Source organism: Pogoniulus pusillus, chromosome 2, assembly GCF_015220805.1.
Source record: "Pogoniulus pusillus isolate bPogPus1 chromosome 2, bPogPus1.pri, whole genome shotgun sequence".
In the NCBI taxonomy this organism is placed as follows: Eukaryota; Metazoa; Chordata; class Aves; order Piciformes; family Lybiidae; genus Pogoniulus; species Pogoniulus pusillus.
The window spans coordinates 14,392,033-14,419,792 of NC_087265.1; the positions used below are offsets into that span (position 1 = coordinate 14,392,033).

General features: G+C 42.4%; 1 protein-coding gene across 1 annotated transcript; it reads left to right on the top strand.

Annotated features, from left to right (window-relative positions):
• Nucleotides 1-55: 55 nt before the first annotated feature.
• HACD2 (3-hydroxyacyl-CoA dehydratase 2) lies at nt 56-27,660 on the top strand. The gene is made up of 7 exons (XM_064157028.1): nt 56-311; nt 8,474-8,591; nt 8,948-8,966; nt 13,484-13,572; nt 19,232-19,353; nt 19,984-20,162; nt 23,942-27,660. Exons 1-7 carry the CDS (start codon nt 178-180, stop codon nt 24,022-24,024), a joined length of 744 nt encoding a protein of 247 aa, XP_064013098.1. The 5' UTR covers nt 56-177; the 3' UTR covers nt 24,025-27,660.
• The last annotated feature ends 100 nt before the right edge of the window (nt 27,661-27,760 follow it).

Genomic DNA, 27,760 nt, shown 5'->3' on the forward strand with positions numbered 1-27,760 from the left:
GCCGCTCCCGCCCGTCCCCAGCTCAGCGAGACCAGCAGGCAGAAGGGTGGGCAGAGGGGTGGGCAGGAGACTGCGCAGAGCGCCTCGCCCGCCCCCAAGGTGGCGGCGCAGGCGGAGCCGGGGAGGCCCCGCCCCGCCGTGCGCTGAGAGCGGGCGGAGGCAGCGGAGCGCTGCAATATGGCGGCGTCTGGCAGCGGCGGCAGCCGGGCGGATAACGGCTACGGTAGTCAGCAGCAGCCGCGGCGGAGGAAGGGCCCAGGTGCCCTGGCCACGGCCTACCTCGTTATCTACAACGTGGTGATGACAGCGGGGTAAGGAGGCATGCGAGGGCCACCGGCCGCGGCCGCTAACGGGGGTCTCCCTGGCAGAGGCGCGTCGCCCGCCTGCACCTGGGCTCTCCTCTGCGCCCCGCGGCCCCTCGACGTGCTGCCCGCCTCCCATGTGCCGGGGCCGCCGCCGTCCCTCCGGCCGCCGCTGTTCCCGGTACAGGGATAACTTTCCCCGCACCCGCTTCCGTCAGCCTGCCGCGGTAGCCCCCGGCCGTTTCTTGGGGGCCCTCTGCTTGTGGCCGGTGGGGGCTGCCCCTTGCACCGAGAAACTCGGCGGAGCCTGCCCCGTCGGAGGCGGCGTCCCATGAGAACAGAGCTTTGCGCCGTGCCCGGCGGATGGCAGCCCGCCGGCGGCCGCGTGTGTGCCCGCACGCGTGTGTGCGCCCGGCTGGTGGCGTGGGGCGGCGCCGGGCTGGGAGAGGGGCACCTCTGCGCCGCAGGGAGCCGGGCTCGACGAGCTCAGGAGGGCTTTCGTGCTGCCGTGCTCCTCCTCACTGTCCCGAGCCTCTCCGAGTACGCGCGGCCTGTGCCGTGCCTGCCCGAGCAGCGGTGCATACGCGCTGCTGTGCCCGTGTCGCTGGTGCTGTTGGTGGCCGTGCCTCACACTTCCCAGTAGCGCTAAGAACCCACATCCAAAACCTCCCCAGCTGCCTCTCATGCTGGAGAGGGGATTCTTGTACGTAGCTGAGAAGTTGCTTTGCCCGCGTTTCCGTTGCTCTCCGTGGAGTGCTGTGACGATAAGCCGTCGCTGCAGAAGCTTGGATGCCTGGCTGCTTCCCGGAGCGCCACCCCTGCGCGGCCCGGGCCCGCCGGGACAGCAGCAGCTCCTGGGCTTCAAGTCGCGCAGGGCCGGCCGAGCCCCTCTGCGGCATGTCCTCTTCCACAAGCCCATTCCAAAACTAAGAGGAAGAGCACACGAGCACTTTCTCAGGGCACTGCTGTGTTTTGTAATTGACACCTTCATTTGCTCTGAAACTCTCTTCTCATTCAGGTGGTGATGTAGATCAGTTCTCATCTCACCATACCTGTGTGTGGACTCCAGCGCTTTTCACTAGAGAGGTGCACCTAAGCGCAGGGAATTTCTCTGTAGCAGTAGTTAAGAAGGCAAAGCTGCTATCCTTCCGAGCCCTACTAGATTTCCCCACAAACCCTCCAGTGCCTACATAGGATGAGGTAGGAAGATGCTGCTTGCAGTCCATGAGCACCTAGGCCTGTTTGATGCTCTGCCCTTGCCTTGTCTAGCAAAATGAAGACTTGAGCTAGTTGGTGCATTCTCAAGTGTGTTCTTGAGCATAAAAATAACTCTAACAAGAATTTGAGACTGTCAAATTAAGATAAAGGAGACTCTTTTTTTTTTTCTTTTGAGAGTCTGACTGGAATCCAGCTAAATATAAAAACATCTTTGAAAGATTGAGGGTATTTAGGTGGGAGGAGAAAAGAGCCTTTAAAATAGATCTCAAGTGAGCCTGTTTTCTACTAGATAAGTCCTAGCAGGTCAGAAGTCGAGTAAATAGACTGGTCTCACTATTTTGGGGAAAAATTAGTTTGGATATGATTTATTTCAATAAGGCAGTTGGACATGATGTTGTGGTCTTTGCTGCTGACAGCTGGTGCTATATATATGCATAATATAGGTTACACTGGGGTGGAGCAAAGGTGTGTAGGTGGGACAGGAGAGCTCTGGTCTTGTAAGGTCTTTGTTGCACCCATTACCCAATTGAAGTGTTACCCTGAAAGGGAACTGCTAAGCAGGTTTATGGCACTGTGGGATATTTGCAGGGTGTTTTACCCAGAAGGGAATGACAATTGCCCACCAGTTTGATTTAAAAAAAATCTTTAGCTTCAAAAATACTTAATTACATGAGAAGTGTGGTCAGTCAGGAGGCCTTAGTTTTGCTGTGTTGTCCCTGCATGATATTAAGAAGTTAACTGCTCCAAGAACTTAACTGCTCCAATAGAACAAGGGGACACAGTCTCAAGTTGTGCCAGGGTAGGTATAGGCTGGATATTAGGAGGAAGTTCTTCACAGAGAGAGTGATTGGCATTGGAATGGGCTGCCCAGGGAGGTGGTGGAGGCACCGTCCCTGGAGGTGTTGAAAAAAAGCCTGGCTGAGGCACTTAGTGCCATGGTCTAGTTGACTGGCTAGGGCTGGGTGCTAGGTTGGACTGGATGATCTTGGAGGTCTCTTCCAACCTGGTTAATTCTATGATTCCAAGCTCTTCTTAGTAGTAAAAGTACTTGCCTGTGCATTAAGCTGCTCATACTTAATCCACTTACATTTATAAAAGATCTCTCAGACCTGAGAGGGAAATTGTGGTACAAATGGAAAGTTTCTTTAAAGGTCCTGAGCATGTTGAAAGTTCTGCTTGCTAAGAAGAAAAAACAGAAATAAATTCAGGTGTTGGAAGCTCTTAAATTGCACAAGTCTGTATTTAGGTTCCTGCTGTCATGCAAATCTTGGCTGTGATGTTAAGTGTTTTCCTGACGTGCACCAGGCTCCTTAGAAGATCCCAGTCTGGAGTGGCATCTGGCTCATGGTGCTTTAACATGATCTGCCTTTTTTCTGGGCATGTTTGCAATTGAAGGATTTCTGACGTTTGGAGGCCTACCATAGGGGGAGTCCTGTGACCAGGGTTCATATCTCTCTGTTGCCACTCACTGTCATTTTTTGGGGTAGGTCACTGAGACCTCTGACTGATACCTTGTTTTCAGATGGATGAGTATTTGTGCATTCCGTTGGGACTGCTGAAATCTCACAGTACACAGTGTTGGGCTTAGGGGAGGGGAAAAAAGTTATTTTCTTCCTTTTCAAAAATTTTGTAGTAGGGTAGTGTTTGAGAAACTGGTTTGCAGCTCAGTGTGAGGAAATTGATATGCAGCTGGTGGCAGCAGCTGATTGCCGTCCCTGTGTTGATTGGGGTGCTCAGCCTTAGTTTGTCAGACAGCAGTGATTTGGAAAGGGAGCTGTGAAAACAAAACACCAAAAATGTGAAGGTGCCCAGATGATGAAGTGCTGCTGTAAAAGGACGTAGGGTTTTTTCTACATATATTTTAAGTATGGATTTTGGGTTTATTTTACAGAAGGGTAAAGCGCACAACAGCTTTGTTGTGCAGTAAACAGGTAGGAGAGTAAATGCTTTTAAATCATCTTTGTTAGCTTTGTTTAAATACGGTTAAGTGACAATTGAAGATTCTAAACATAATTATTGTATCTACTTTTCTTTAGTTAAGCCACCTTGAGTACTGTGTTCAGTTCTGGGCCCCCCAGTTTAGGAAGGACACTGAGATGCTTGAGCGTGTCCAGAGAAGGGTGACGAGGCTGGGGAGAGGTCTTGAGCACAGCCCTACGAGGAGAGGCTGAGGGAGCTGGGATTGTTTAGCCTGGAGAAGAGGAGGCTCAGGGGTGACCTTATTGCTGTCTACAACTACCTGAGGGGTGGTTGTGGCCAGGAGGAGGTTGCTCTCTTCTCTCAGGTGGCCAGCACCAGAACGAGAGGACACAGCCTCAGGCTGCGCCAGGGGAAATTTAGGCTGGAGGTGAGGAGAAAGTTCTTCACTGAGAGAGTCATTGGACACTGGAATGGGCTGCCCGGGGAGGTGGTGGAGTCGCCGTCCCTGGGGCTGTTCAAGGCAAGGTTGGACGTGGCACTTGGTGCCATGGTCTAGCCTTGAGCTCTGTGGTAAAGGGTTGGACTTGATGATCTGTGAGGTCTCTTCCAACCTTGGTGATACTGTGTGATACTGTGATAAATGCAAACATACTGATTCTAAAAACAATAGGTCTTATTTCTGATTTTACAGTGTAGTGCACAGATTTATATTAATACATTAGCTTTTACAAGAAGAGAACAGTAGACAGAGTACATACACCAGTGGGTACCTAAGTAAAACTGTATGCTCTTGCCACTTGGTTTATGTTTTGGGTATCTTCTTTCAGAAAAGGGGCCAGTGTGACACCAAGGCCAAGTGCAGGGTTCTGCACTTTGGCCACAACAACCCCAAGCAGTGCTACAGGCTGGGGACTGAGTTGCTGGAAAGCTGCCAGGAGAAAAAGGACCTGGGGATACTGATAGATAGTAGCTGAAGGTGAGCCAGCAGTGTGCCCAGGTGGCCAAGAGAGCCAATGGCATCCTGGCCTGCATCAGGAACAGTGTGGCCAGTAGGACAAGGGAGGTTATTCTTCCCCTGTACTCAGCACTGCTCAGGCCACACCTTGAGTGCTGTGTCCAGTTCTGAGCTTCTCAATTCAAGAGAGATGCTGAGGTGCTGGAATGTGTCCAGAGAAGGGCGACAAAGCTGGTGAAAGGCCTGGAACACAAACCCTATGAGGAGAGGCTGAGGGAGCTGGGGTTGTTTAGCCTGGAGAAGAGGAGGCTCAGGGCTGACCTCATTGCTGTCTACAACTACCTGAAGGGAGGCTGTAGCCAGGTGGGAGGTGGCCTCTTCTCCCAGGCAACCAGCAACAGAACAAGGAGACACAGTCTCAAGTTGTGCCAGGGGAGATATAGGCTGGATGTTAGGAGGAAGTTCTTGGCAGAGAGAGTGATTGGCATTGGAATGGGCTGCCCAGGGAGGTGGTGGAGTCGCCGTCCCTGGAGGTGTTGAAAAAAAGCCTGGATGAGGCACTTAGTGCCATGGTCTGGTTGATTGGAGAGGTCTGGGTGCTAGGTTGGACTGGATGATCTTGGAGGTCTCTTCCAACCTGGTTGATTCTATGATTCAGTACTTGCTGAGGTCTCTCTTGGCCATGGTTCAAAGCATTAAGCTGCATCTTAAGCATTGCATCGTTCTTCTCAAACTTAATTTGATGATGTCTTGTAGTCACGCCTGGCCTGGTACAGAAGGATCATTCTGGAGGCATAACTGCCACATAGGTACTTAGAGCCATGGCTGACTGCAGCGAGGGGATGAGGGAAGGCATGCTGTTGGAATTTAGTGTGAAATGTTTGGTAAGTCACTTTAAAATGCAAGTATATTTCTTATTTTAAGTCAAGTGCCCTAACTGACCAGTACTGGGTAGAAGTAGCTCATGGTGGTGTAAGCAATGGCTTTCAAAAGGTTTTCACTCAACAAGACAGGCCTTAAGGTAATAGCTTTTGAATTTGTGAGGGTTCCTGTTATCAGTGTTGAGCAAAGAGTGTTCTGGGTTATGAGCTTCACTGTCCACGTTTTCAATGACTGATTGTCAAAAGTCAAAGTACACTTCTCCCTCAGGTGCATTCACTGTGTCTCTTTGCTGCATTCTCTTACACAAACAGTGCAGAACCTCTGTAACATTTGCGTAAGAAAACACTTCTTGATAATTTTAAAGAGAAATAAGGGGAATTAAACCTAAACATGAAGCTTGCTTAGCAAGTTAGAGCAACTGAAGGTGAAACAAAGAAATGGTATGCTGTACTTGCTTTCCTTGGTTTGGGTTAGTGAAATCACACATGCATGGCAGTGGTATGTACCTCCAGCTGGTGCATTGGCTAGACTGCAGTGTCTAGGTCAGAGAAAGCTGGGAAAACTAACTTACATCTTAGCTTCCATGTGACAGTGGTGCCCTTTGACCTTTTAAACTTCCAAGTTTATTTCTCAGTTGGTCTCCCTTACTTACATCTACTTCTATTCCATTTCCTCTAATCAAAGAGGACAAAGAACTATTTTGTAGTGACAGAAGGAGGACAGAGGTGCTGGAAACTCAGACAAACTCAGCGCAGCTTTTAGTTTTGTATTGATGAATACTTTGGTATGTATTAAATTCTTTTTGACATCTGTCTGGAGTCAGCAATCCGTCAGGGAAGGTGGAGATGAGCAGGGGGCTGGAGCTCTGCTGGGAGACACGTTCTTCACCAGTCACTTAGCTAAGGTGAAAACAGTTTGCAGGCACAACCAAGAACTGGTGTCTTGTGCAACTTGAGAAATTACTCAATTTGGATTAGTTTCTCAACAAACAGAGAAGATTAGGAAAAGTGGAGAAATCTGGCAGGTAAGACCAGAACAGCATCAACCTGCTCTGATTTACTGTTCTGAAAATGAAGCAGTTGGTGTTGGCAGGGGAGAGTCATTAGTGCAATAGTGCTTACTGGTTTATTCCAGTGAAGTCCAAATACTGATTCTTTCTTTGTAGGCAGCAGTTACTTGGTGAATGTTTGTCCTGGCTTCACAAGAGAGCTTCAGCTGAAATAACATGTCACTACTGAGAAAAGGGAGGGCTTATTTCTCCTTCTGCTCCCACTCCTCATTGGGCGCTCATCTTCTGAGAAGTCCAGACAGATGATGTCACTTCTTTTCAGTTGTGCTGACAAATGTTACAAACTCAGACTTGGGTGCCAGAGTTAGTTCTTATTGAACAATCTGAACTTCACAGTGCATTTCAAGCAATTAGTACATCTGGGGCAATATTTGTATGTACGTAGTAATACCCGAGCTAGTGTGGTACTTGTGTGTAACGCACAGTAAATGAAGGCTATTTCTTCATCTTCCCTGTTAAACTACAGCTGCAGAATATTCCAAAGGTAAAAAGCTATTGCATAGTTAGGGGACTTCCTGTGCATCTACACACATGTGATGGTTTGGGTGTTACCTACCTCCTCCCCTCTGCAAAGAAAATCAGCCAGACTAGACTCAGCTGATCTGGAAATTACAGAATGAAGCTTTATATTTACAGCTTAGCACAATATACAAACAGTTATTTAGATATACAGCTAGATACAGAAATATACAAGCTAAAAAAGTAATACAGAAACACAACAGCCCTCCCAGAAACCAGAGTCCCCAGGAGGGGCTCCCAGCCACCCTTCCACCTCCTTTCCACCCCTCTGCCTTATCCCAGACTTTGCCTTATATTCAAGGTGAGTTTGAAGAGTCAGTCAGAGGAGTTAGGAAGCGGACAGATTAGTTAGACAGCAAGTTAGGGAGAGAAGTGCATGCAGCCAGAGCCCAAGACCAGCTCTGTTATCTATGTTTGTGTCCTTGTTTTTATACATCTCAGCAAGCCTATGAGTGAAGTAGACACAACCATTGTTTCTTTTTCACAGCCTATAATTTAATTCCTTTTACCAAAATATCCTAGCTGGGCTCAAGATAGCACAACACACTTCTGCTGAGGTGCACCTGCACCTGCACCTGCACCTGCACCTGCACCTCAGCAGAAACACTTGGTGATGGCTAGCACAAGCTTTATTCCAGCACTTCTGAGTTTGGAGGGAAGTGGAGGTAAAGTAGGATAGCATTAAGTGTAGCCAAGGGCAGGACAAAGTCTGGATGAGCCTGTCAGTGAAAAGTGTGGGAGCCACTGGTAAGTGTTCCCACTTATTGCTGACTTGCCTGCCCCTCATGTTTGCCACAAGCAGTTAGCTCATCTTAAATAATAAAGTGACCAGGATAGACCTACCTTAGTTCTGAGCTTGCAGGTGAACGCTGACTCCAAACAGCTGTGGTAGTGAAAGATGTTACTGCATCAGTGAGGTTTACAGGGAAAAAAAATTAGGGTTGCTTCCTAAATTACCTGAGGAGAAAATCATCAGGGTTAATAAGTCACACTGTTTATAACATAGCTGCAGTTACATAGGCACTCCTTAAGTATGGCTAGGTATATTTGTTGGTTAGAAAGGAAAGCTGAGACAGGGTCTTAGCAGGCTCAATTTTCTTGCAGTTACTTACCTCAAGCATTTCTCTTAAAATATATGCTAGCAATTAAGATGAATGGTCTATCATAAAGTCTAACTCTGAAATGTTAAAGTTAATACCTTCTGAATCTTAATTGTTTATGTCATGCTTTGATAAGAGATCCGTGACAAGCAGTAAACGATTTTCTGCTTAAATTGAACAAGCTGTGATGCCAGTCCTATTTAAGATGCCATTAATGTCTTCCATAACTAAACTAAATACAGCTCACTGAAAAACAAACTTGGGCATTAAAGATACTGGTATCATGTTAGTCCTGAAAGATGTTTTAAAATGCATAATCTTAAACTCCAGTGGATATGCAGAGAATCCAAATATTTCATGCTCTTAGTGTTGCGGAGGGCAGGCAGAATGCTAGTCTTTCAGGACAGGTATATGTCTGTTGCTGCCTGAGATAGTGAAAGGGGGATTATGGTCTTACTTGTATTTATGCTCTGCTTCATGCCTCCTTATCTTGTTTTCTCTCTTTCAGATGGCTTGTTATTGCAGTTGGGCTAGTTCGAGCATACCTGGCTAAAGGTAGCTACCATAGCCTTTACTATTCAATAGAAAAGCCCTTGAAATTCTTCCAGACTGGAGCTTTGCTTGAGGTAGGTGTAGTCTTCTTCCCTAGCCTTACTAATATTTGCATGACTGTTTTGTTTAGAGAAAATAAGGCAGCCTTTGTGGAACACTGCTTTCTAACTGCATGTTTTTTCATTAGCACTTACAGAGTGATTTGAAGGGTAACATATGCAATGTGCCTCACACAAACGCTGAATGTTTCCTCTTAACAAGTGGTAAGGGAGCTCACTGTCTGCTATTTAGCTTGGGCAGCCCAGCTACATATTAAGCTTAATCTCTGAACTACAAATACTGAATCTTAAGCTCTTCTGGTAGAATTAAACGTGTTTCTGAATTGCTTCATTGGAAACGTTAGTGATTTTGGTTTTTCTTTTTGTTCCAGATTCTGCACTGTGCACTTGGTAAGCTTCAGATTTTCAGTTTCATTATTTTTATAGAGGACTGCAGTTTTAGCTGCTAGCACAACAAATGTGCTGGACTGTAAATTGCCAGATTTACTTCTTGTGTAAGTCATTGTTGCTTGAACTACATCCCAGGTTTTTACTAGGTAATATGACAAGTTAAAATCACAGAATGGAAAATAGTGCACCAGATTTTCAATTACTTTGAGTTTCTGTTTTTATCTAGATCCTTCCAGTGCTACAAATCTTAACAGCAGTTTATAAATGCTTTGTAGTAAATCATTACTCTCCATCTCTGCATCCTGTAATCTTCTGTACCAAGTTGTCTTTCCTCAAAAAATAAATTCCTAGGAGGAATATAAAATCCAATAAAAATAACATTTCAAGCACTAGAACTTCACCTGCATTCGTGCAGCATGGGTGCATATTTTAGTATGAGGAAGAGATAATCACTCTTTAGTCCAGGGTCAGCTATTCTTTAATGAAACCTTTGGGGAGAGTAAGAATTCCTTAAGATTTGATAATTCTTGTTAGCCTTTGCTGTGAGGCTTGTTCGTTGTCTGGGTAGTAGGAACTCAGTTGGAAATACAAGGCCTGGGTCAGCAGCAGTGTCATGATTCAGTCAAGCTGAAGAGCTCCACGTCTGAGTGCCACTGTTGCATCTTGTCTTGTTGGTCAGTCCTCAGGTTTGTAGAACAGATGAAGTGCCATAGTCTCTGCAAGATGAAAGCCACTGTGCTATAAAATGGAGCAGTGGCTGTCTGCACACCTTTGCTTAACTCTAACGGTCCAGTCTCACAAAGAGACAATCTTATGTTCAGGTGGGTGATTTGGTGAGTTCGATTAAGTGTTTGAACTCCTATCCACATATTTGCTAGCCACTATTTAGAGTGTAAGATGGCACTAAGGCTCCTAAGCTGCAGCTTTTCATGTATTACACAAGCAATTTGTATAGTGGAGAGTGAATTAAATTGTAGGTTCATACTAAATTCCTGTGCAAAAGATTTTTAAGTTAGTTTTAACAACTGAGTGCAGTAGTGGTGAAACTTGCACGTAAATCATGCACTTAATCATGTACATAGGTTTGTCAGCAGAGGGCACTCGAATTCTCTCGTTGATAAAGTAGTTCTGACCTTCCTGAGTAACTCACTTACTCTGAAAATGTTTTTCTGTAAAGGGCAGTTTGTAGGCTGTGCACAGACTGTCCCAAGAAATAAATGACTGTGTGCACATATACTCCTCAAATTAACATAAAGGCCTGTCAGAGTAAATTCTATGTATCATATAGTTGCCTGTGCTGCCAAGGCAGTCGTTACAATACTGGCTGATTTTGCTGGATCTCAGTTACTGGTGTTAGCAGAATAAACCATGATTACTTAAAAAAAAAAAGTCAGAAATAAATAAAATGTGAAAATTTGGAAGTCTTTTTTAACAAGTGGTGAGAAGGCTGGATGTTAGGAGGGAGTTCTTCCCAGAGAGAGTGATTTGCCATTGGAATGGGCTGCCAAGGGAGGTGGTGGACTCACTGTCCCTGGAGGTGTTCAAGAAAAGACTGGATGAGGGAGGCATTTAGTGCCGTGGTCAAATGACTGGATAGGGCTGGGTGCTAGGTTGGACTGGATGATCTTGGAGGTCTCTTCCAACCTGGTTGATTCTATGAAAGGCAAGTCTCAGAACACTGAACAAAAATAAAGCTTGCAGATAAAGTGCACCACAATGCTCTGCTGTTTTCTCAAACTAAACTTGTCTGCAGATGCCAAAGTTTAGTAGTAATAAATCTAAGGAGTGTAAAATATTAAATTGGATTGGATTTCCCTCACACTTTAGAATACACGTCCCCACAAATCACGGGATAGCAAAAAAGAGTCTTGTGTTTCACCTTCCAAGCTGATGCAGAACAGCAAACAAGACTGTACCAGCCTGTGTGTGCAAAGCTAATAATGTTGGCTTGGGTGATTTGAGGTGTGGATCCATTTAGCCCATGCTATGCTCAGTTGCACTGTTTAGTATTAGTGGAGAGAGCCATTAGTGGAGTGCTGCAGCATTTTATACCATTATAATTCTGCCTTTATGTTTTCCCTAACAAGTATTTTTACAAAACCCCACTTACTTTATTATAAGTGCTTGTGGATGTGCTTATTTGTCTCTGTTAATGGAAGCATTTGTCAGCTAAAGTGAGGGGTATTGCACAGCTTGGATGCACTGCTGCTGTCTGCTGTAGTCCTCCCAGGTCTGGTACTTCTGTGCTAGGAGATAACAGGAAATTTGGAGATTCTTTGCCCCTGCTGCAGTACTTGCTATGACTAGGGCTGTAATTTTGTCAGTAGATAAACTTCTCTGTGGCAGGTGGCTATGTGTATCAGCATAACTTTTCATGTCTTCTCTGTAGAATATGAAATGTTAGCATCTGTGAGACAGGCTTTTCAAAATATGAAGATGGGTAGGGGAATGCCTCTGTCAAACACGACTGAGAATAGAACTTTGGCATGTGGCAAAGATTGAAAAAAATCCACAGGGAGAGCTCTGATGAAGATCAGAGGTAATGTTTAGCCCAGAGATCCAGAAGAGAGGCTGAAGGAAGGCAAATAGACAATGAACATGCAATTCTTTGACTCGCACAGCAGGAAGAAACCCAAGTGTGGATGGCATTAATAGCATGGAAGAGCTTCTGCCTGGAGACATTTTATATGGATAAGAGGTAATAGGAGCCACCAAAATGTAGAAGCAATAGTTGTACAGGGAGTTTGTGAAGCAAATGGAGAAAAGCAGGAAGGCTCTGAGTATGGGCCCAGCCTACGGAATCACTGTAGTGGTACTTCCTACCATAGCAGTGCTTACCAGTAACCCTCTGGTAAGTCTAAATCATCACTGCATGACTTCACTTCAGCCTGCTCACTGAGGAGTGATATGAGGGCTCTGTCTTTGTTCTGCACACAGCCTGTTCTTAGTTGGGAGCTCAGTGGAAGAGCGGAAGCACTCACTGGGAGATGCAGGATTTCCTGCTGGAGGTGAGAGGCTTATTTCAGGGTATGGAAGAGGTCTAGACATGGCTTACTTGCTGCTTGGTTCTGGACCTAAACACACACATGCAGTATTGACTGAGTGGTGATGTGTTTTTAAAAATGCCAAGATTAAAACTGACTGTAAGGTATCTTTTCAGTCCAATGAGTAGATAATGAGAGGAAAGCAAAGATTATATAAATTGTAGCTGGTGAGTCACTTGCTTTGCTCTCCTGATCTTGGCATAGATTGGCGTTGTCTTGACTAGCAAAAAATCTTGTTTGTCTAACTTGAAAATCTTGGATATTTCCTACATAGCCTTTCTGGCTTATTTGTAGATCCCATTACAAGAACATTAGGTTACCTTGCTTGGTAAGGGATGATCTAAATTGTGTAAAAGAAAAGGCCTCTGTAATATCATAGTTGTAAGCAGTTAATGAGTACAGGTTGCTGGGTGTTGTAGCACCCCTTCATGTTACAAGTAACAGACAACAGTGCTTCTCTGAGGTTTTACAACAGAAATTAGACTATGAAAGTCAAGAGAACTGGCTTAGAAGGATTTCCCCTCTTTTTACCCTCAAAGCAAGACTAACATAATGACTGTGACTGAAAATTAGGAAATTTGCTTTTGGCTTTTCTTACTCTTTTCCAACTTTCCACTTTGATCTTTACACCTTTGGGGCTATTCTCTTGCCTGCTGTGATTTGCATTAGTTTTAGAAGCGCTTTTTACTGTGTTTTAGGAGCTGCAGCTGTTCTTGCATTTGTCTTCCTCATGCTGTTTAAAGAAAATAAAAGGTTTTTTGTGCTGTGAAATTTAGAAATCTTGTATAATCTTGCAGTCTAAGACTATTCCTGCTTTGTCAGACCTGGATGTGTAGGGTTGTTTAATGGCTGTTTAATCAGCTCCTCAGGACTTAAGCAGATTTCACTGGATCTTCTACCTTGAGAAAGTATCAGGATTGCTTGTGCCTATCAGTGCATCAGCTCTTCCTGATGTCCTATTTTATGGGGCTTTTTTTCTCGTTGTTGTGCTTTTGGTTCTGTTTTAGGGCATGGACTAGATCAGTGTTTCTTCAAAGCAGTTAGGGTTTTTCCTTACTGATTTTTGGGAAATACTGTGCAAAACATGTCTATTTCCTTAACTCCTTGAATCACTGTAATGAAGAGTATTTTGACTGTTTTAACCAGTTTCTTTGAAAGACTGTATTCCAAAAGCTATTTGATTGAAGTGATCCTATTAGTTTGTTTTGTGTATTAAGGAATGTGCTGTGACTGCAAGAAAACTGATTACTTCTATTTGCATTTTGATGCACAAAATTTTATCTGGGGATTGCATTGCATTAGGCTGTACAAACACACCACAGGACAGATGTCATACTCTCAAATTAAAAATTAAATGCTTTCCTTCCAAAAAATTCAAATAACTGGACTTTGGCTTAGCTGCGTTTTATTTCCCCCTCCCTGCCTCCCACCCCAGCAGTCAGGAATATTTACTAATTGCAAAATATCTTCCAGGCATTGTTCCCTCTTCTGTCGTTCTGACTGCTTTCCAAGTGATGTCAAGGGTTTTCCTGACCTGGGCAGTAACACATAGTGTAAAAGAGGTAAGTTTGTAAGCTGCTAAATAGAAAACTAATGACCCCTGATGAAAAGCAAGTGTTGATTGCTGTCTTTGTTTCCTTAAATTTCATTCTCTTCATATCCCAACACATGAAATTGTTTACATGAGTTTTAATGGATAAAAAGAAATACAAATAAATCCGATGTAATCTTTTTTTGACAGTCAAATAGTCTGAGTCTGATTCTCTCCCTGTAAGACAACCAGCTGCTGAAGATTTTGCACTTCTTGCTGAAAGAGGTTCCAGTGTTTAATATGAAACCCAGAATTAGGGACAGTGTTACAGTGTTGATCTCACTAGTGCCATAATTAATAGCAAACTATCTTCACTGCTGCCTCCTTTCATACAAAATTTGCCTCCTTTACTATGGCATGTGGAAGCTCCCCCTCAACTGTTTGGCACAGCAGTGCCTGGATGCTATCCATTGTCACTCTCTGGGATAATCTTCCCTCTGTCCTTCATTCATTTTTCTTACCTTCAGGCAGGGGGGCTTGAGTGTTTTTTATCATTGCTTACCATACCCCACACTCAAAATGTTGTACTTCATTCAGATCTCAGCAGAATCTTTTGAGAGTAATCCTACCTGAAAACCATTCCTGAAAGCTTTCTTAAAATCTAAACCTGCTTTAATTGATACAGATCATGCTGACTGACTCTCTCATGTCAAGTGCATACCTTCTAGTAGCCCAGGTGATGTTGCATCCATGCTGTAACATTGAGAGTGTCTTAAGGAGCTTGGCCCATACCAAGCCTGTGGAGGCTTGGTAATGATTTTTCTCTTCCTTACTCCAAACCTGTTACCAGAGCACCCATCCACATATAGAGTGCCATAACTCACTGTAGTTCATGCTGATTAGCAGCCCCTTCTGATATTACCATATTTTTCAGGTGGAGCCTTAGTTTGGTGTGATGTAAAGTGGAGGAATGGTACCTTCCTCAAACTCAGAATTCTGTAAATAGCTTCTGATGGATTTTGCTGTTGGTGCAAACAAATGTGTTCCAGTCTCTGTTAATTTACTGGAGTTAAATACTGGCTTTTGAACAACAAACAAACAAAGCCCCAAAATCTAATCCCAAGACATTTTATTTTAGATGTAGGTATAAAATATTTAAAAAAAAAACATGTTTTGTTTACCTGCCTGATGTTGGAGTACCTGGTGCTTTATAAAGAACAGCAATAATCTGGTTTTGTGAATTTGTCTGCTGGTTTTGTGTTAACCCAAATGTTAAGGGTCGGATTAGAGTTACTCCACGTCTTGTCTGTTAGACTGCAAAGGGAAGTCTGTAAAAATAATTCTGGGTTAGGTTTTTTGAAACTTATGCCTATGTTCTCACCAGAGGGAAAAAAAAACCAACAACCAAATAGGAGAAAGTGTGAGCAACAAGTTTAGCCTAACATTCTGTTTTTAAAAGGTATTTTTTAAACAAAGGTTCTCTCAACAATAATACATACAGGGGGGTTTCCTCCCGTTTGCACGTGTGGTCTTTTGGTTACAGTCTTGCAAGAGACTGTAGAACTTGTTACTTTTTAATGTCTTAAGAAGTGGGCATACCAAAGGTAAGGAATCCTATGATGTGTGTTTCACCTGTGACTTAGAGCAAATCAAATGAAGAGGCTGTATTCTGACCCCTCCCTTTGCCCTCAACCAGCAAGCATGCAGTCTCACCTGGGGAGATGTACTGAAAGTGTCACGAGTGTTCTACTTTTTCTAAAGGGCTGTCTGCACAAGTGAGCTCCATGGTGAAGTCCAGGATTAAATTCTCACACAGCTTTATGGAACTTGTAAGCTATGCAGTTGCATGATGAGGTTCTTGTACAATAAAATGCGGATTTCCTCTTTAACTTTTTGAGTGAGACTTGTTCAGTATCCTGCTTTTCCAGACTGTTTTCATATATAATATAGTTAAAAGAAGAAACATCTGTATTGCATCCCTCCTTTCTGTCAGAGTACACTTCTAGATATGTGATGTGATTTGAAGCATGCTTCTTGCCACTAACACGTTTGTGCTTTTTGTTGAATTTAGTGCTGATGTGTTGTTAAATTCCATATGAAATTATTTCTAATAAATGTTAAAGCATGGTGAATGTTAAAGCACTGCACACTTTAGGTAGCAACGAGACTCCTCTTACCTCCACCAAGAGGGTAGCTGTTAACTGAGTGGAGGGCTTGGTATGTGATACATTACTTGTCATTGTTTTGCCATGACATTGGGAAGGAATTAGTTTGGTGGACTTGACTGTTTCCCCTACGGAAGGGAGGGTAAAGTGTGAGCAGATCGGTGTGAAAGGCTAGAAGAGAGCAGCAGTGTAGGAAAAAGGTGTCCTTCAGTTTGAAGTTCCCTCTTTGAATTTGTGTGAACAACAAGGTCATCTAGTGACATCATGGCAGGCCTTCAGAGCTCTGTTCTGATAGATAATGACGTACCCCGTTCTGACGGGTAATTAGAGATGGTGTCAGCAATGATTTAATGCTTATCAGCTTTGGTTCAGTAGCAGATAAGTACAGTATTTATTTAGAAGATCCTTTCTAAAACACACAGATGAAAGGAGTGGTGTCAAGACAGCACATACAGTGTATTGAGCTGGTAATGCAGTTTCTAGTATCTCAAGCTGTGAATGAGGGAATAGCATCTTAATTTGCGATGTTTAAGACTAAGCTGTAGTAGAAGATTTTCATGCTGGAAAGTTCCAAACTCTAACCTGCTTGGTCACTGCTTTACATCTGTGTAAAATTTGGGTGATACTGTGCAACACAAATATCTGCCAGGCTCTTTATGTCTACCGAGAAGCTTCCTTTGCTTTGGTCTTTAACTAACGTACCGAAGAAGCGCTGCTCTGGAGGGGGATGCGCTGTGTTTCATCATTGCACTTGCACAGTGCTGTGTGTTTTACTCCTCTGCGCTGGATTGCTTATATACATGTTTAGCTGAAATTTTCTGCACACACTTTGGCACACTCTTACAATGCAGAAATCTATAGAATTTCTCTTTTCACGCAGAAGAACAGTAAAAACCTCTCAGGCTTTATGATGTCAAATCCTGATTTTCAGCTTTTCATATTAAATGCTCTCCGTTCTGATATTTCTACAGACATTGCAATTTGTAGTATTGAAGATAATCTGAAATATATTAATGATCTTCCTTGATGCTAAATTGGTTTGAATTGAAACACTACCCAAAAATTATGCCTGCACTATGACCCTTTTAAGGTAGTTGGAGAAATAAGTTGTACATAAAACACCAACACGCTTTGACTTTGTCTAGCACCTCCTTCAAAGACTGGAGGTAGAGAATTTGAGTTCTGAGGGCAACATTTGGCTTAGTAGTTTATTGAAGGGTGTACTACTTATTGTCCATATTACTGCTTTCAGCCTCATCTTGGAAGAGGAATGCTACAAATGCAGCAATAGCAGTGCTTAAATGGAAAAGACACTTGGGAGACTTTTGTAAATCAGGTCCCAGGGGTTCAGTAGTCTTCATTTCAGACATCTCAATTTGAAAAATCCTCTGTCCTTGAAGAGAGGTTTTAGCAGTGACAGACTTCAGACAGACCTGTTGGTATGTAAGAAACATACTGCTTGATGATGTGCTGTGGAATATGATTATAAAATACACAGTAGTGCTCCGTTCCTTGCTGCATGGAGTAAAACTACTTGAAAACTGTACGGGTCACTTCTGCAAGAGAATTACCACCGATTTCCAATGTTCTTTCTCCCTTAAGTATGGACACAAGCTGTAAACAGTGATTTCGAAATACTGTTGTTCTTTTTTGTTAAGTGGCCATAAGAAGCTTGTGTGTGTGTGTGTGTGTTTTACAATAGCGGGAACTGTTTCACTGACCTCTAAGCACAGTTCTAATGTGAAAGTAGGTGGGAAAGGCTAGACCTGTGAAGGCAGGGTTACACCAGTCCTGTGACAGAACATGATCGTAACTGCCAGATGTTCTGTTTCTGTATGTGTCATTTGTAGTTAGCCTCACAGTTTCGTGTCCTTGGGTGCTGCTTCAAGCTACAGAATTTTGTTTGCTGGTTTTACTAACTTCTCTAGTTAGGGAAACGAGTGGGATTTCACAGTACAGGTTGAGTCTTAGGTTTAGATGAACTCACTAAGCTGCTACTCCTGATTCGGCCAGGAGGTGCAGCTCTGGAGTGCTTGTGAAGCTCCTTGGAACAGCATCATCTGTGAAGTGCCGTTAACTTTTCCACGTTGAGCACTAAGTCTAGTTTATAGATCAGGCTTCAGACAGGTTTAGAATCTTGTAGCAGTCTAAAAATAGATTTGATCTCTTCTTTGAAAATCGTGGGATAAGTTTTGGATTTTGTTCTATGATGAAGAAAGGGAGATTAAGCAAATAATTGGTTTCATGTGGACAAAGAACAAGTTGCATTTGCTTCAAAATGTAACAAATGTGACTTAAAATGCCATACACGGGAGAAAAACAGCTTGCCCATAACTCTGTTCCCCAAAGATATCCTGGGATTTCTGTATAAATCATTCTAGATTTTTGTAGTCTGTAAAACAAAGCTTTTTATGGTTCACCCTCATGAGTTATGTGGGTTTTTTAAGTACACAAATACACAATCATCCCCCCTCTATTACAAGGTTTCTGAGTGCCTAGATAGATTTTCTTACTCCCTATTTGTTTTGTGCATGTACTTTGCCCAAAATGAATAGAGTGTACCACCTACTCCTGCTGACTTCCTTTTCCATTTTTTGAAGTTGGAGGGAAAAAGAAAATGTGAGGCCTTGTGGTTGAGATCTTTTTGTTCCCACAGTCCACTGAATTTGGGCTCAAGGTACTTGTACAGCTGTGAGTGCCATTGAATGGAAGGAGGGGGAGGGCTGCATAAAATTATTTGTTCTCTCAGGAGTTCGTAGTATGGATTTGTGACCTCATATACTATTTTGTCACTGTTATTCCATCTGAAACTTAAACCTGACAATTATGCTCCTAAATCTAATAAATCTAATAATTAACTTTTAAAAAACATGCTTCTGAAGGTTAACCTTCAAAATGTGAAGGGAGTAAAAGCTGATTCGGTGTTGTATGTCTGAAATAAAAGCTTGAAGAGGTGTAAAGCAGTGAAACATAATAATGCCTTCTCCCCCTCTCAGCCTGTAATCTGGTGTTAGCTGTTTGCTGCAGCTCAAAATTAGGACTGAGTTTCTTATCTGCAGAGAGAGGAAAGCAGTGCTTCCACTCACAAGTACTACAGACTAGGATCAGAATATGAAATCTAAACCAGATGTCAAGTGTTAGACTAATGCCCTAGTGTAGCATTGTGCTACAGTAGGAAGGAGTCACAGGACTGCAATAAAAGCTGATACTGTACAGGAATTGGAAGAGTTATGAGCTGTTCTCAGCATTTCAGGATTTGCTTGTACGTATTTACCATGCATAGAATGGGAAATCTTAAATAATCTGATCACCAAGTAGAGCTTTCCTAACTTGAAAAATACGAAGCATGATAAGAAGAGGTTTTTACTGTTGTTACTAATGTTGCTTTCAAGCTCATTCTTGGAGTCTGTTATCTAAAATGTTGCAGTAAAGCAATCCAGGAGAAATTATTTCTTTAAGGTTTTCTTGGGTATAGTGAGTAATTAGTAATGCTTCAATTTGTACTGAGCTTTTTCTGTCTTACAGGTACAAACTGAAGACAGTGTCCTGTTGTTTGTTGTGGCCTGGACAATCACTGAGATAATCCGTTACTCCTTCTATACCTTCAGCTTGTTAAACCATCTCCCTTACCTCATCAAATGGGCCAGGTAGGTGGCGTCATGGAACACAGAGCCGTAAAGCACTGATGTAATAGAGCTCTTTGTCTTGTAAAATAGTTGCAGTACAAAAAAACAGATTCTGGCTTGAGGTGATTGCCCTGTTTGTGAATGTGACTTCCTAGCTTCTTTCCAGCAGATCTCCGAGTTTAAGAAAATTTTTGCTACGTTGTAAGTGGAATGAGTATCCCATTTGCAAAATGATTGTGTGTGTCAGAAAATATCATTTAACAGTAAGAGGTGTCAGTAAGTAAACTGACATTTAACAGTAACCCTAAAATCCAGAGGTTATACTTGAAACGATCTGTAAGCTCTAGGTTACTATCAGCTGTGTTTGCCTCCATTTAAATAATACAATGACCTACCAAAGCATTCAGAAATGAAAGTAAACAAAGTCTGTGAGGGAATCGCTTTGAAGGTAGTTTTTAGACTCTCGGAAGTAATCTTTACCTAGTTGAAACTGCCAGTTTGAATACAGAGCTGGCAGCATACTTTCAGATAAGAACGATGGGAAAGAAGTCCTGAGAATTCAAAACTTAAATATCCATAATAGCATTTAACAAATATTTATTTCAGAGTTTGTCAGAACTTTAAATCCTGTCTGTAAATGTTTTGTTCTAGGTACACATTGTTTATAATACTGTATCCAATGGGAGTCTCAGGCGAATTACTCACAATATATGCTGCATTACCCTTCGTCAGGCAGTCTGGCTTGTACTCCATCAGTTTGCCTAACAAGTACAATTTTTCTTTTGACTACTACACATTCCTGATCCTGGTTATGATCTCTTACATTCCAAGTAAGTATGAGGTTTTTTTTAAACTAAAAACTGTAACAGGAAAACTCGTAATTATGGGATGGACTTCCTTATGTCTGATTTTGTTAAAATTCATAGAATCAACCAGGTTGGAAGAGACCTCCAAGATCATCCAGTCCAACCTATCACCCAGCCCTATCCAATCAACTAGACCATGGCACTAAGTGCCTTATCCAGGCTTTTCTTGAAGACCTCCAGGGACGGTGCCTCCACCACCTCCCTGGGCAGCCCATTCCAATGGGAAATCACTCTCTCTGTGAAGAACTTCTTCCTAACATCCAGCCTATACTTACCCTGGCACAACTTGAGACTGTGTCCCCTTGTTCTGTTGCTGGTTGCCTGGGAGAAGAGGCCACCCCCCACCTGGCTACAATGCCCCTTCAGGTAGTTGTAGACAGTAATAAGATCACCCCTGAGCCTCCTCTTCTCCAGGCTAAACAGGCCCAGCTCCCTCAACCTCTCCTCATAGGATTTGTGCTCCAGGCCCCTCACCAGCTTAGTTGCCCTTCTCTGGACATGTTCCAGCACCTGAACATCCTTCTTCAATTGAGGGGCCCAGAACTGGACACAGTACTCAAGGTGTGGTCTGACCAGTGCTGAGTACAGGGGAAGAATAACCTCCCTTGACCTACTGGCCACACCATTCCTGATGCAGGCCAGGATGCCATTGGCTCTCTTGGCCACCAGTTGTGACAGTTATCTAAGGACAAAAAGGTTAAAGCTGCAGGGATTGCTTTCTACCAAACCTACAAAACAGTAATACAAGATTTTTTTTCTTACACTTCAATACAAAATAATTGTGGTGGTACTTTGCAAATGTTAACGTCTTTGTTCTCTGCCCACCCCCTCCCATCCCTCCAACTTTACAGCACTTGGGAGAACAAAGTTCAAAACAGCTTCTTAGAACTTCAGGACTCTTTTATCAGGAATAAGATTGCTTTTGCATTAGTGGGTAGGGAACCATTTCTGTTGAATTAGCTTCAGCTGACACAGTCTCTGGTTGATGTTTCTATAGATGGAATGATGATCTCTGCTACTTTGAAATAGGGAACAGATACACAGGAGCCTTGAGCAAATTTAAATGCACAAACAGTGGCTAACATGCAGAATAATGTAGTGTTGATGTTGCTGCTGTTAGTTCTCTCTGCGGCTGCTTTTCTGACCCTTGTTGTTTGTGCAGAATGATAAACTGCATTCAAAGCTTTAAATTTCTGTAGCATACCTGTCTCTCTAACAAGCACTTAGACCTTCAGTGAATCACCTTGTAATTCTGACATTAAGGTCATAAGGTCCATAAGCTGTGGGGGTTTTCTAGATACTCATTACAAAACCCTTTTCATGCATTTGCTGCTTGTCCCCTTGCTTCCAAAACTGATGTTGCCAACTCTGAGCAGCCAGAATAATATCTGTTGTTTTAGTCAAAACAACCACAAGTAGTAATTACTTCTTATGTAGTAGCAGTAGCTAGATCACAGTTGACAAGCCATCTGGGAGGGAACCCAGATTGAACCCAAGTGATAATTTTAGCCTGCTTCATTAAAATTGCAGTCTCTTAAATGAGGTATTTTTCTGTGTATTCTGTGGATGTATTACTCAAATACTATCTTTTGTTTTATTTGTTATATCTTTATTATTGTGAATTGGTAACTCTGAGAAACAGCTTCTTGAATTCAAGCAGTCTTAGGTGCCTTTGCATATGCAAGTATTTGAGGGTATTGCATTGAGTGCACCCTCACCAAGTTTGCTGATGGCACCAAGCTGTGTGGTGCAGCAGACACGCTGGAGGGAAGGGATGCCATCCAGAGGGACCTGGACAGGGCTGGGCACAAGCCAACCTCATGAGGTTCAACAAGACCAAGTGCAAGGTTCTGCATCTGGGTTGAGGCAATCCCAAGCACAACTACAGGCTGGGCAGTGACTGGCTGGAGAGCAGCCCTGAGGAAAGGGGCTTGGGGTTGCTGGCGGATGAGAAGCTCAACATGAGCCAGCAGCTCCAGCTCGGAGGGCCAGCCAGATCCTAGGCTGCATCAGGACAAGTGTGACCAGCAGGTTGAGGGAGGTGATTCTCCCCCTCTGCTCTGCTCTAGTGAGACCCCACCTGGAGTACTGCATCCAGTTCTGGAGCCCCTGTTACAAGAGGGTTGTGGACATGTTGGAGTGTGTCCAGAGAAGGGCCATGAAGATGATCAGAGGGCTGGAGCACCTCTCTTATGAGGACAGACTGAAAGTGTTGGGGCTGTTCAGTCTGGAGAAGAGGAGGCTCCCAGGTGACCTTCTTGTGGCCTTCCAGTATCTGAAGGGGGCCTACAAAAAAGCTGGAGAGGGACTTTTTAGGATATCAGGGAGTGACAGGACTAGGGGGAATGGAGCAAAGCTGGAGATGGGTAGGTTCAGATTGGACATGAGGAGGAAGTTCTTCATCATGAGAGTGGTGAGAGCCTGGAATAGGTTGCCAAGGGAGGTGGTTGTGGCCCCATCCCTGGAGGTGTTTAAGACCAGGCTGGATGATGCTGTGGCCAGCCTGATCTACGGTAGGATGTCCCTGCCCATGGCAGAGAGGTTGGAACTAGATGATCCTTGTGGTCCCTTCCAACCCTAACTGATTCTGTGGGATTCCTGAGATTCAAGAAAAGCAGAGTTCATTGCAGACACTGACTACATCATAGTTCACTTACACATTTGTCAAAGCTACCTGTGCAGGAGTTGTGCCCTCTGAACCCACTGAAGATCTCAGGAATTTTGTGCATATTGATATCACAGGGAAAGAAAACTTTGAAAACCGACTTTAAAAATCAGGTTTCTGTGTTCTTGATAGTTGTGTCTTGCCACTTCACTTTACATCTCTCGTTTAGTACTTGTCTGTCCAAACTGACATCTTGCTGGAAAGAAAATCATTAAATTTTTTGCATATAATGGACCCCTTTGACTTAAACTTCTGATGGAGAAACCACGTGGCTCGGTTCTTTCTCTCTGGACAGCTGTATTCATTCACTCCTTAACACTGGTGGGATGAGTCAAGATAGAGTAGAAACAATCAGGAAATTAAATACAAGGTAGAGAAAATCAAAAGAGAAAATACTGACCTGAAAGAAAGAAAGCAGTACACAAATTGAACAGACTTTGGTCAGTGTTTATGACAAGCATTTTGCATAAGCAACCTATAATTTAGGTGGATGCTATCCTTATTAAAATGTCTTAGGGCTCCCAAAGCTGTAGTGTCTCATGGCAATCTTAGCTTTTGCTGTTTCATATGTCTGTCTTCTACCCCCTGTGTGATTTTTCTGCAAATGTACTGTAATGTGGCCTTAGAAATAGGAGAAAAAGGTTTGTGTGGCAGATGAAGATCGAAGAGATGGAGGAGACACCAGTTTGTATAAAGGTCCTTAGATTCTGAGAAAGCGATGCTAGGATCATGAGAAATTAAATGTTCTTTTGGAAGGACTTTCTCCTCCCTGCAATGCACTTTCTTTATACTGTGTGTCTGCAGTTCAGGAAAATTCTATCCATTTCTTTTTGTAGATGCAGAGTTAAATAAGGCATTTTGCATGCTCTAAGGTAAAATCAGTAGTACCTGAACCCTAGGGACAACATCACCTGGTCTCTTTAAACAGTAAAAGGTAGTAGGTGACTTGAGCAGAAAGTGGATAAGCATGTTTTCTTTTAATAGAGTATGGGTGACCTTGAGCATGTGACTGTGCATCTTATATTGACATGTAAGCCTCCATTCATACTTTATTTACTTAAGTCTGTTTTCTTTTCAGTCTTTCCTCAGCTGTATTTTCATATGCTACATCAGAGGCGAAAGGTACTCTCCCACACTGAAGAACACAAGAAGTCAGAGTAATTTCAACACTTTTCAGAACTTTTCAGACATCAAAATGCTGCAGATTTTCAATACTCAGCACATTTATAAAGAGTATACCAAGATAAAATAAGTCACAGGTAAAAGACCAATGATGGGCAAATATATTTGACAAACCTGATTTCACTGAAATTCCACGATGTAAAACATTTAAATAATTTATAGCTTGCAGTGCTTCAGAAAACTTTTAATCTTTATATGCCATGGCATTTAGCCTTTTCCTTAAATGATGTGCTAAATGGTTTTCATTTCTTACTAAATGCCTGGAGGTTACAGTATGAGGGATGAAGTTGTACCCACTAAATGCTTGAATTGGGAGTATATTACTGATACCTCTTTCTTTTTAAATTGCTTGACTGCATGCCAGAAACTGTATGTATTGCTGTGAAAGCAGATAATATGCTCTGGAGTACTTCAGGATTTAGTCAGAGAGTCCAGTAGAGAATAATCTGGGCAAAGTGCTTGAATGTAGAAACGTAGGATGTGCATTTAAAAGGTGATGGGAACAAGAGTAGAAAATCTATTACGGGAAATGAGGGGAATGTGGTTCTGTAGGAATTTAAGCAGTAGCGTGTCTGACCAGAGCATGTTTTCTGAAGATCTTGTTCAAGGTGATTACTCAAGTCCTCATGTTAATTCAGAAGCTGTTGTGCTTAATCTGAAACACCAGAAGTCTAAGTACTGCATCCCTGGATACATTTTTAAGTATTAAAAAAATAAGTACTGCCTGTATTAAATATTTCTAGTGATATCAGTAATGAATCTAAACAATATGAAGAGGCAGGTCACCTAGAAACAGGTGCAGTTTCTCCCTTTTTTACTTTAAATTATCATCTCTAATCACTGTCCACTGTCTCAGTGGTCCTTTTCTTTCAGTGTTGAGGACTATTTGGTCTACTGTAGAATCATGTGAGGGCCTTGTTCCTCAACCTAACTTTTCTTAAGTGGCTAATGTGTATCACTCTGGCACATCCAAGCTGGCAGTTCCAGGCACTGAGCTTCTGAAGTGTTGCAAAGTCATAAGCTCCTTCTTTGAAAGCAGATTATCTTGTGTGTTACACGCTGCTTTTGCAAATTGGACAAGCCTTCCCTCATCTGTTGTTTTGGAAGAGCTGATGTTTATAGAAGTTAAATTTTCCAAGGTGCTATGAGTTCTCAGACTAAGCCTTCCCTTGGGAATGTAAAATAGAAAATGAAAGAACTGAGAAAACCTTACGGTGAGCCAGGAAGCGCTAGTGCATCAGCAAGCAGTGCCCCAGGTCATGAACTATCTGTTGGAGGGCAGGGGGTGGAGAACAGGAGAGACAAAGAGCATGGAAATGAATAGGTATCCAAGCAAAGACACAAGGAAATACAGGTTCTGGCCTTGGCTGTTTGGAATTGATAGTCAAATAGTGCTATCTAGCACCCAGTCAGAGCCACTAAACAACACAAGGGCTTCTTTTGACTTCCATCTTGTAACATGATAATTAGTACATGAATGAGATGTGACCACTACCATGGTACGTGCAATACTAGTTTTGTGCTGTGTCTGCCAGTGCCTCTCCCTGGACATGGCCCATATCTGTGTCCCTGTTAGTTGTGCTTGACAGATAGCAGCTCTCACTAAACATAGCCAGCAAGCACTAAGGGCACAGGCTCTCCACTCCAGCACTTAGAGAGAGATGGATTTCCAGTTATTTTACTTTATGTTTGTTAGATCAGTATTTTTTTTTTAAAAGAAGAGCTTTGGGTTTTTAAGTCATTTCCTTTGGCTTCATCAGAAAGTCTGACTGAATTTTCCTAGCACTCACTAACGCACGTCACCTTTCCTGTTCAACACAAACAGGACTACTGTAAGCAGGGAGAAGTTAAGAAAAATGATCTTTGCTTCTATTTTAAACCTTTCAGAACAGATATTAGCTGTAATCAAATGCTAAGGCCACAGAGAATCTCAAAGTGGCTTTGCCTTCAAAGATGCAGCAATTTCATTTCACTTCTCGATTAGGTTATGTAAAGCTTTGTTGCAGTGATCAGAGAAATGTTGCATTAAATTAAACTCAGCATTTCAAAGTGTGACCTTCCACCTCAGAACAAAACATCTCCTTTTGCTTATACTTACTATCAAAGGAGTTAGTATTTCTGTCTTCTGAAAGATCTGGTTTCCTCATGTACTCAACAACTTGATTTGATTTCAGTGTCCAGTAAAAGATTTGATTTCAAATGTGTTGATCCAGTTTGGAAAAAAGAAAAGAAAAATGCTGTGAAATACTCCTATAGCAAACAAATCCATAGTTCTGTTGTTGAGAAGGATGTAGTACAGATCTGCATTAGATAGCACTGGCACTACAGAAAAGCAGAGAGCACTGCTAGTAGGAAGAACACTTAGGCAACTGATGTCATGACTGAATAAGCTCTAGTATAGAATATTAAATTTAAAATATCAGTGCAGCATGCACACAAATGCAAATTAGAGTCTTTTAAAAGAAAATTGAGTTACTTTTAAAAGAAGAAATTGCTTTAAGTATTATTAGCAAAGTTGATTTAATAACTATATTCTGAAGTATGAATTTGCAGTTAGTATGTACAAGAACTACAGCACTTCAGTTTGCAGTGTGTTTTCAAATTCAGTTTCCGTGGAAGACACTGGAAGGTGATCTTGGGCAAGCCCTGTAGTGTGATGCCGTAACGCTACTTGAGTTTTACCCTGATACTGACTTGGGTCACATGTGGATTTTTTTTCTTCCTCGTAAAACAAGAATAAATTTCCCCTCATCTGTCACCAAACTGATAATGTGGTTTGAGTGAACTTTGTAGTAGAAGCGTTGATTAGCACTCTGTCACAATCTGGAAGTTTTTTTTTCCCCTCCCACTTGGGTTGCATGTTTTCTGTCTGCATCACCAACCTTGTGCAGCAGATATGTTTTCTGCTTTGGTAGCTTCTGTGTTGTGTGCACTGGTTCAATCAACAATACTTTTTATGTTCTACCTTTGCTGGCTTTGTTCAAGTTAGTCATTGCCCTCTAAAAGACCAAGGTTCTTACCAGTGTACAGTTTACAACTGGAACTATAGAAATGTTCATATTGTAAATTACAGTAAGATGCAGGTTACAGTGGAGGCAAATTGTAATTTTTCACAATGTGATGTTTCTATCAAAGTTTTTTTAATTATTATTTATCAGTAGAAAGGTTGGCATTTGTGTGGACCAATCTGCAGTGTCATTTTAAAACCTATCTTTCAGCTTCAAATTTTCATGAGTATGCATCAAATCATACATTTTGATGTATATTTATGTCAGTGAAATTTGGGTGAAAACAGCCATTTTTGTATTTTTTTCTATGTTGTGAAGACTAAAACTGTAATTTTATAAGTGATTCACTAAGATTATTATAAGTTAAATGTATTTTTTGTATATTTAGGAATCTGGTATTACCTGGAGCTCTGAAAGATTAAGCATAGACTTCTTATGCATGATTGGAAGATATTTCTACTTGGTAATGCAGTGAAATGGTTTGTATGCTAAAATACTAGTCCATGTTGTTTCCTTGTGAAATTGATTCTGTGCTCTCTGCCTGGATTTGGCCTACTGATCAGTGATACTAAATGCTATACTCCAAATAAAATCATTCTAGACAAAACATGTTGTATTGTTACTGTTTCAACAATAGCAGATACTTTATACGTGTGAGGTGGAACTATGTTTTCGTTCATTTGTATATGTGAAATTTTCAGGAGTTT

Excerpts from the sequence above, each read along its gene's own strand:
- HACD2 (XM_064157028.1), top strand. The coding sequence starts at position 178 with ATGGCGGCGTCTGGCAGCGGCGGCAGCCGGGCGGATAACGGCTACGGT. Across the intron at positions 13,573-19,231 it reads TAACACATAGTGTAAAAGAG|GTACAAACTGAAGACAGTGT; the intron begins GTAAGTTTGTAA and ends TCTGTCTTACAG. Across the intron at positions 20,163-23,941 it reads TATGATCTCTTACATTCCAA|TCTTTCCTCAGCTGTATTTT; the intron begins GTAAGTATGAGG and ends TTTTCTTTTCAG.